The sequence below is a fragment of the Mauremys mutica genome, chromosome 16 (genome assembly GCF_020497125.1).
Source record: "Mauremys mutica isolate MM-2020 ecotype Southern chromosome 16, ASM2049712v1, whole genome shotgun sequence".
Taxonomy (NCBI): domain Eukaryota; kingdom Metazoa; phylum Chordata; order Testudines; family Geoemydidae; genus Mauremys; species Mauremys mutica.
In genome coordinates this window covers 3,425,585-3,435,505 of record NC_059087.1, presented here as the reverse complement: position 1 = coordinate 3,435,505, position 9,921 = coordinate 3,425,585, and the positions used below count along the sequence as shown (strand labels likewise).

At 48.9% G+C, this 9,921-nt stretch overlaps 1 protein-coding gene across 5 annotated transcripts in view; it reads left to right on the top strand.

The window, feature by feature from the left end:
• Positions 1-1,429: 1,429 nt before the first annotated feature.
• SGSM1 (small G protein signaling modulator 1) overlaps positions 1,430-9,921 on the top strand; it is a 78,811-nt gene continuing 70,319 nt past the window's right edge. For 3 of the 5 annotated variants that reach the window (XM_044990552.1, XM_044990551.1, XM_044990555.1), the window contains exons 1-2: positions 2,436-2,472; positions 2,563-2,606. In XM_044990552.1, coding sequence (XP_044846487.1) covers positions 2,454-2,472; positions 2,563-2,606 — 63 coding nt within the window. In that variant the 5' untranslated portion in view covers positions 2,436-2,453. Of the gene's footprint in view, positions 1,536-1,848; positions 1,964-2,435; positions 2,473-2,562; positions 2,607-9,921 lie in introns of those variants that run through there. The other 2 variants (XM_044990554.1, XM_044990553.1) reach the window with 2 other exon arrangements.

Sequence of the window (9,921 nt, the reverse complement as noted above, 5' to 3'; positions counted from 1 at the left end):
GGGAATTATTGAGGAAATTGCATAAATATCCCAGATAAACCCCATTAGGTAGATTACAGCTGGCATAGCAACAGCGAACCCTGCTCAGGACCTGAGAGAATATGTGGTTACCTGGATGGTGTTGTGAGCTGCTTCCAGCATTCTCAGCCCTGGCTGGATTCCTAGCCCCGGCATGGACAGAATTTGGTACACTAAATGACGATCACAAGGAGAATGAGATGAAATAGGGAATAATACTTTGCACTTATATAAGATGCATCATCTGAGCATCTCAATGTGCTTTGCAAACACAAATTAATTCTATGCCTCACTGAACCCTTCGGAAGCTGGCAGTATTAACCTCATTTTTCAATCAGAGAAACTGAGGCCTAGCTGAGCGTTGCATCACCAACCTGCCAGCAGCCAGACGGCTGCAGCTTATTTGCATATGATGAAGCTGATTGTAGCTGCCCTCATCTTTAACATGGTTTGTAGTTATTGGAAACTGAACTGCTAAGGAACAAAGGACCTGTTTCTATGGAAATGTCCTTAGGAACAAACGAGGAAAGAGAAACACAGAAAATATGTTAATGAGACAGAGGAGGAGCTGTTTCTATGTAGTTTACAATATTTCTTTGAGATATATATGGGGTTCAGCGGTTTAGCCCTGTCCAAGTCATTACCACTTCCTTGATCCTTACTTTCTCAATGCTGGAAAGGCAATGGCCAGGCTACTGTAGATTGGCATAGCTCCTCTGAGTCAATGGGGTAATGCCACTTTATGTCTGATGAGGATCTGGCCCACACATAATTTCCAAGACTATTGGATCAAGACAGAACAATGGATTATCTCTGTAGGTTACAACTCTTCTGCATGAAAGGTGGGGGCGGCCACCAGGGGCACCATAATTCAGCAGCCTGGATCATCATGCGAAATACAGCCAGCTTGGCCCTAATTTCACTCATCTCTGACATAACTCCATTGATGTGAATCATTACTCTGGTGTAAGTGAGCAGAAGAGTCAGGCCTCCAGTGTATTTGTGAGTGCTTATATAAAGCTCATGGGCACCCTGTGACTTACATGACCATGCACACAACATGAACAGTCAAAGTGTGAGTCACAGAATGGTTTATAGGCTGAACCCATGATGATTATTAGTATCCACTGGATCGTTTTGGATAACTAGCATCAGCTGTAGTGGCAATGAGTGAAAAGGCTAAGCCTGCTGATACTGTAGTGCCGCTGGTATTGCTGCTGCTATTTCTCACCACGGCCGGCTCTACGCACTGGCAAACCAAGCACGTGCTCAGGGCGGCACAATTCCAGGGGCGGCATTCCGGCCATCCTTTTTTTTTTTTTTTGCTTTGGCAGTTGCACTCTCGGAGTGTTTTTTTTTAAATTATTATTTTTGTTTTGCTTGGGGTGGAAAAAATCGTAGAGCCAGCCCTGTTTATCACTTATTAAAGGCAGGTGAGCAGCAGAGAATGGATTCTACAAATCTGGGCCCCAAGCCTGCAAGCTGCTTTGTGCTTGCTGAATCAGTCCTGTGGGGATGTAAGTGCCCACCTAGATGGAGTAGCTGGGGGTCCAAATTTGTATTAAGTTTGCCCTCCTCACTAAATGACAGTGGTTAGGATGCTAGCCCATGACTTAGGAAACCTCCATTGGATTCCCTGCCCCAGATGCCCTGTGTGACCCGGAGCAAGTCACTTAGACCCAGATCCTTAAAGGGATTTGAGTGCCTAACTCCCCTTGACATCTGCCTATCTGCCTTCAACGGAGCTGGGCCTTAGCTTCTGGGCCTCAGTTCCCCGGGTGTAGCCTAGGGATAATAGCACTGAACGGGCCTCCTGGGGTTGGTGCAGACGGTGCTGAGCCGCAGGCGACGTGCTGATAGGGTTACCATCTGGCTGGTATTTGACTGGCCTGGCTGGTTGGTTGATGGATTTGCCAGTTGCCAGAAAAATAATGTAATCTGCCGGGTATGTTTTAGGTGGGTGGAAAGATCTGCAGTTTTATCCCAGGACGGAGGGGTAGTGAACGCGAACAGTGTCTGTGTCCCGCTAAGGCTGCTGCAGTGACCCCACTTCACTCTCTGTGTATCCCCCTGGGTACCGCGGGGGGCTGCCGGAGGGGGGGTTGCGGTGCTGGGTTTTTGGCATGTCCCAGGTGGTAGCACCTGGGCGCTTGGCACCGGCAGGCTCAGGGCTGCCCCCGGCCCCGGCCCCGGCCCGTTCCTCTCCTAGAGCCGGGCTCTGCCGGCGCCTGGGCGGCGCGGGGTGGGTGGAACTCAGCCGATGGGGGGTTTCAGGGGCGCCCCGCCGGCTCCGGGGAGCCCCGCCCGCCGGTCCCTGGAAGTGGGCGGCGTTGCCCTGCCCAGCCCGGCTGCTGCCCGGCTGCCGCTGCCTCCCTCCCTCTCTCCCTCCCGCGGGCTGCGGCAGAGGCGCAGGCGCCCGGCGGAGGAGCAGGACCATGGCCGCGGCTCCGGCGGGTAGGACGGGGCGCCCGGGCGGGGGGATCCGGGCGGCGTGGCCGGGCAGCGCCGGGGGCACTAACGCGCCTCTCCCCCTTTCCCCCGCAGAGGCGGAGACCCGGCAGCGGCTCCTGCGCACCGTCAAGAAGGAGGTGGGTGCTGCGGCCGGGCCCAGCGCAGCTGGAGCCCCGGGGGGCCAGATGTGCGGGGGGGATGGAGGACGCACCAGGTGTTTGTGCGCATCTGGATGAACCAGTGCCTGGGTTTTTGGGGGGAGGCTCCTGAAGGGTTTTGGGGGGGGGCTGCACATCTGGAGCGTGAAGTCCGGGGGGAGACTAGGGGATGCTCCAGATGTTGTTGTTTTAGGGGGCGCCCTGGGGGCCAGCGCGCCCGGCTGCCCGTTGAATGGCTCTCGCTGTGTGTGGGGGGTAGGGCTGATCCTCCCCCTCCCCATCTTGTTTATTCGTTTTGTTTGTGATTGCTGCAAGGGTGCGCTCTGAACGCGGCCCCATCGCCGATCCGGCCCACTGAGCTGCAGGGGAGCCAGTGATTTGGGGTGTTGCAGGGCTGGGGTTTATCTGGGGTGCAGGGTCGTTTTGATGAGCAAGTCTCCCCCCCCCAGGCAGTAATGCTGGGATCTGCTTTTATCTGCTGTGACCATTGCTAATAACTGTCTCCCAGCTCCCAGCAGGGTCGGTCACGGGGCCCTGCCAGCAGAGGTTGTGTCATTACTAGCAGCAGGTAGGAAGCCAAAAACCCGACAGTCCCAAACTCACCCCTGTGGCTTGACTGGCCTGGGCTGCGCTGTGCACCTAAAGGAGAGAGTGGCTCCAATCCGGGGAGATTGCATGAGGTCCCCCAGGAATCCCATCGCCTGCCTGGGGCCTGAATTGATGGACTGACTCTTCAATGACCTGCATTGAAGGGATTCAGCCGAGGGGGGTTCATTGCTCCCAGAGGGGCTTCAGCAGGGGGTATCACCTTCTCGCCCACAGCCACTGGGTTGTTTTAGAGCCAGGTCTATCCCTGCTGGTACATGCACAGGTCTCTGGTTTTCTAACGTGATTTTGCAGGAGAGTAGTTTGGAACGTGAACACATCGCTTCAGCTGGTTAAAAGGTACAAGTTAAGCCCGACTGGATTTATGGCATTTTGAAAGCTAGCTGGCTGCCTGGTCACTCGCGCCTGTTACTGAGAGGGTTTCATTGGCTGTGTTGACAGAAAAGAGCATAATATTGTCAGGGGAAGGGTCAGACATTCCCTGAAGGACTCTCAGACCTGATATTTATAGCTGTCTACAGGTAGTGGAGGGGCAGCAGGACCTAGTGGTTAGTGGGAACCAGGACTCTTGGGTTCTAGTGGGTCCTGTGACCCACCGTGTGACCTTGGAGAGTCGCCTCAGCTCTTTCTGTGTCTCACTTTCCCTGTCTCTTAGGGATGTTATGAGGTTCCATTAACTAATATTAGATCTTCGGTGCAGGGTACTGTACAAATGTGAAGCGTTATTTCCATTTTAAACCCCTTAAGGATATGGTCCTTGCTTGTACTGTGCGAGCATCTAGGACTGCAGCCGTGGACCAGGAGCCCCGGGTGCTAGGCCCTGTACAAACACAGAACAAACAGATGGCCCCTGCCCCAGACAGCTTCCAGCCTAAGTGCTGTTAGCCATTAAAGGCCCTGCTTTGGTAATACATGGTTACGTTTCCAGGGGTTGCTTGGGGATACGGCTGCGTTAGCAGGTGTCCTGGAGCTGAACTGCCAGGAGGTGCTTGGAAAGTTTGCCCCTCGTCTCACTTTGACTCTCGCGCGTGAGAGAATTCCGAGGGAAAGCGTATGCTTTGTCTCTCTAGTGGACTTGGCGTTACGTGGAGTCTCAGAAGTGACAGCCGTTTGTGCAAGCAGAGCCTGTGACCTTAGGACCTCAGTTCATCTGTCTCAATCCTTTATTTTTCCTTCTTTTCTGGGTTTTAGTCAGCTCCTTTGGGAAAGTTCACAGGCCCAGTATTTACTCTGCTTAAAAACTGAGGCAAAGCAGTGCCCTTTGGGGCTGCAGGATTCTGGGCTTGGACCTAATCCCAGGCCACCTCCACACATCACCTCCTTGCCAGTGATGGCTCTTTAGTTATCATCTTAACAGTTTTTTCGGTTGGTCCATGAAGTGCAGCCCTCCTTCCTAGAGTCCCCCCACTGCTTCGGAGCTCCCTAGAGGAATGTATATTGCACAGACCATGCACGGACCCTTCCTCTTGTATTTTGACAGTGTGGTACTTGCAGAGAGGAGCAGAATTATTTGTATTTATTTTCTTAAATTGCACACGTAAGTATGGTATGTCACTGTGAGGCAGTATTCATGGCTCATGGGATCAAATTAAAAACCCTACCAAAAATACAATCTAATCAGAGCATGTTAACGGATATAGCTATATCCAATTTGAGCTCCAGTGCGGGGCCTGTGTCATCTTCAGTGTTTCTGGCCGAGTGCTGGGTTGGTGTTCGTAGCCTTAACCCATTCTGAAACTGGCGGTACAAATTCCTTTGTCCTGTGTCATGTAAATATGTTTTTGTTGCCGGCAATGCCACTCCCATAAGGTGTCGTCCCCCCACCCCCCCGGCCGAGTGGGACAGCAGCACCCTGTTTGCCCCGGTGACAGGAATGACTCTAATTGTCCCTGTCCTCTGCCTGACAGCTCCCTTGGTGTAAATCAGCAGCATGTTAAAATGTTTGAGAATCCTGGTCTCAGCACTTCTGAGCTCTCACAGGAATGGCTTGCACGTGCATGTCTGTGCTATGTGAGTGTGCGCCCACAAGATGGGGCAGCTAGGGGGCTCATTTTAGGCCTGTCTGGCTTGATGGTCTCCCTTTTAACACATCTTGAACAGTCTGTTTAGATTGACAGCTTTCGCTATCCCAGTCTTGGGCTGCCTCGGATTGAGTGCTCTGTATCGTATGGATAATTGCACTCCCGCAGCATTTTTCATCCTCTCACTGAAATCTTTTCCCAGTGTGGGTAAGCATTCTGAGCCCCATTTTACAGAGATGAAACCTGAGGCCTAGAGAAAGGAAGGGATTACGCAGGGAGTGACTGGCACAGCCAAGAACAGAATTGAGGTCTCCTGACTCCTTGCCCCCTGCTCTCCCCACTAGACAGGCTGCGTTTTATAAGGTAACCAGGACACATGGTTTGAAAAGCAAAAAGACTAACATACGTGGTTGAGTAGCCAAACAAACGAACCAGTTTGTGCCCTTCCGCATCTTGACGCTTGTTGTGATGGGTGTGGTGGAAAGAGAGACTTCTCGTTGCCTTGACAACTGCTGTTACACTGGAAGAAGGGTATGACAGTTATTTAACATCTGAAATTAAATTGACCTCTCGTAATTACAGTCCATCTGTGACCCCGCCTGAATTGGGATGAACAGAAAGAGCAGATGCAGAACGAAGAAGCAGCCTCTGGAAGGTCTGAGGTGGTAAAGGCAGGGGTGGTGATAGCAAAGAAGATGAGTAATACTCAGTGCCCCGATGGAATAAGTTAAAACAGGATTGAACAATGGGCGTGATCTTCAGGTCGGGGAATCTATTCTACGTAGGTTCTGATCCTGCAGTTGTCACCGTAGTATTGAGCGCCTTCCAGTTGTGCTTTAAATGACGAGCTGTGTGGTTCATTCTCTCCCCAGAGCAGGGAGTCGTTTTTTGTGTTTTAAAATGTGCACGTTGCTCTGCATGCACTAGAGAAGGCAGGTTGAAGAAATGTGCCCTGCACTTGGAGTAGAAGATGGTAAGATTTGGGATGGTCCTTAGTTCCCGGGGGAGTTGTGCCACAGTCTGGGATTGGAGCTTTCTTTGGGGCCATTCTGTTGCACAGTTGAGCAGCCATGTCATGCAGCATTTCAATAGGTCCAGCTAAATTCAACCAAAGATTATGTCTGTATCAAAGGAGAGAGAGGAAGAGGAGGTGGAAAAAAAAGACACTGTGGGCAAGTGAAATAGCTCGTCACCCCAATCTGGATGCATGAATGTCAGCATATAGCATAGTCTGATATTTGCTTTTTGTTGAACTGGCCTCAGGCCTAGTGCATTATGGTAATATCCCTGTTCAGTGTCTTCTGTGTGACAGATACAGAAACACTGCAGAATTTCCTCCCATTCACCTACACTGGATTGCAAGACATTTGGTTTTTATTTTTAATGCTTTGCATGGGACTTTTTGGCAGTACCTGAGCTTTCCGAGCTCTGTGTCCGAATGCATGGTTTCTGTGTGCTCAGAACACACAGTGCTGTTGGCAAAGGCTTGAGGAAGGTGAATGCGATTGGTGCCTGGTCCGACTCACAGTGAAGTCAGTGGAGGTCTGGCACCAAGACCCTGATTCAGCAAGATGTGGTCAGACCTTGATGAGCCCAAGAGCTGCATTTCTCTTCCCTCTTCTTTTTTTTCCATTAGAAGTAAGAAAAATATTTGAGAAAATAAATCTCTGGATTATGCAGATAATTATTTAATGACATTCCTGATAGTTAAAATAGGTGACTCCTAGGCATTTTTGTCTGTGGCAGCACTGCCATCTCTTCTGTCTCCCCTACTCATTGGATTTACTTAATTTTTTTTCAACTCAATCTTTCTTTTCTGAATTGATTTAACTCTTTGGGGTTCCCCATGGATAGCAGCACTGCAGGAATTTCCTCCCTTTATTGCATCCCTAAGACTTTAGCACAAATGCTAACTTTTGTTCCGCTGAATCAGGACTGAGGTCTCATCTACTCTGAGGGTTTTAGCCTCAGGTGTAGCTTATCGGGTGCAAACGTCCAGTGTAGATGAGTTGTTTGAAACAGGGTAAATCCATCCTGATGAAAGCAGTAGTTTATACTGGCGCCCCCTCGAGGTTTGCATTGGTGCAGCTGAACAGGCATCTAAAACCCCAGGGTAGACAAGGCCTGACTAGATCAAGCAGATAGATATGTGACACAAATCACTTGAAAATCTCTTGCATTAACTATCCAACACAGTACAACTTCCCATTGCAGCTTCCGTGCTTGGGTGCCATAGTGCAGAATGTTGCTGTTGTATGCGGATTGTCCAGGAGAGCTGCACGTTCAGGAAAACAGTATGTGGCCTAAAGTGTTTTTTGCTCTTACTGTCCCTTTTGTCGGATGTTTTGGGACCAAGTGGATGGAAATAAATCAAGTTAATTCTGAAAGCTGCACATGGTTCCTGTTGTGCCAACCAAGCTGGGAGATGTCTCTTCTTTTCCATGAAAAATTACAAATGTCTGTTTTTTCTCCAGATTTTTCAGGTTATTGTCAAAATGAAAAATATTTGGTTGTGAATCACTAAAAAGTGTTCAGCTTGCTGGGAGGTTACTGAAAAACTGAAAATACCTTAAAACTTCAACAAAAGCAGAAGTACTCTTGCAAAAACTTCCACTTAATTGAAAAGGCATTTTTTTATTTAAAATGTTCAGTATTTTTTTTTTTTTGCTCAGCTGTAGGTAGTAGCGTTGCAGATGAGCACACACTGGAGAGTCAGCATCACACCTGAAAGAACATGGGATATGTAGGGCCCAGTTCTTCGCCACCCTGCACCTTGTGCTGTCATTTTCACCAGTGCAAATTGTAAAATGCTAGCAGATCAAAAGAGCGGCTCTGCCCTCTTGCACAGCGAAAGGCAAATGGGAGTCAGGCGGGGTGCTGGAAATAGGGGTGCTGGGGGTACAGCAGCACCCCCTGGCTTGGAGTAGTAATAACAACCAAATACACAGTTTCCACTTTCAGCACCCTCACTGTAAACATTGTTCCAGCAGCCCTGGAGTCAAGCCCACAATGTACCTAGGAGCTAGTTACATGAACAGTCCTAGTGCATGAAATAACTGGATGAAACAGGAAAATCAACTCTCTAATTGTTGTATTGATTCATCTGTTGAGGCTTTGCTTTTTTAACTTGCCACTCAGCAAGTAGACATTTTAAAGTGTTTGATGAATGAACAGTTGGTTTCCCTGTATTGTACACTGTTCTGCCTAGGCTTAGTTATTTCAATAGTTATTGACTGGCCACGCCCAGTTGTATTAACAATGTTTTATAGTCATATCCATTAGATGTTCTCTTTTGCTTGTTTTTTGATAGCTTGGATGAGTTCTGCTATAGATTTTCTGTAATGCCATCCTGGGTTAGACGGACAGAAATCAATCTCTCTCCCTCCCAGCTCCTGCCTATATTTCTGTGGTATACAAGCCTTGGTGTTGAGTTTGCAGCTAAGTTATGCAAAATTGTCAGCAATATCAATGTTTGCATGGCCTGTGTCTGCATTCTTGGGCTGTGTGCACCAGTCTGAAATATTGATGTGCTCGGGCCAATGTGAACTCTCATTTCTGGATTGTTAGACTATTCTATGTTTCATTTAGAATTATTGGGAACGCCTGGAGAATCAGAGTGTTTGAGTATTAACTATTAAGGCAGAAACAAACGCTGCGTTTATGCAGCTGTAAGGACTGTTCAGACATAACCAAGGTGAGACTGAAATGCTGTAAGTTTATAATGAAAGTATTGATTCTATAGGAGCGTTCGGATGTCTCCCTACTACAACATACAAGTCGTTTTAAATGTGCCTGCGTCAGAAGTAGAGAAAAGGCCTTAATATTCTGTTTCTTGGGCTGCCTGCATTGATCTCTGCTAAAAACAATATTTCTAATCACTAGAGGCCATTTTCTGTCTGGCTGAAGATGAAAGCACTTCCTTACAGCTCCTTTCTTAGGCTCCAGCAAACCTAGGGGGAAACTTTCATACCAAAAACAACCAGGAGTCCGGTGGCACCACCGGACTCCTGGTTGTTTTTGTGGATACAGACGAACACGGCTACCCCCTGATACTTTCATATCAAACCCAATTTCCTTGCCGCCTCCTTTTCCATGTGCCCTTTGATAGCATTTCAGGAAGATCTCTGCTTCAGTTAAGACCTCCGCTTCCCCAACCAGCCCAGCCTCGATTTGGGGCAGCCAAGAAGTCCTCCTGTACGCTTGTGGCATCAGTCGGTTGCCGTGGAAATGCCTGCCTCGTCACAAATTCAGCATTATGGCTTCAAAGCAAGACAGGCCGGACAGGCGCCTTAGCAAGCAGCATCAGTATTTGGCAAACGTGGCACTCATGAGACAGCGTAATCAAACCAAGTGTCTGTGTAACATTAGTGTTGTTTTCATGGTGCCAGTCGCATGCTGTGGACTTCCCTGAGACAGGGCTACAGCCGAGGGATTAGGGTGACCAGATGTCCTGATTTTATAGGGACAGTCCTGATTTTTGGGTCTTTTTCTTCTATAGGCTTCTATTGCCCCCAACTCCCATCCCAATTTTTCACACTTGCTGTTTGGTCACCCTACGAGGGATCAAGCATTCGAAAGTCAAGAAATGACCAGAGTTAAGCATCTTTCACATGGTATTGCCAAAGCACCACCGACATCCATGCATGCAAGTTTGCATTTAATGACAA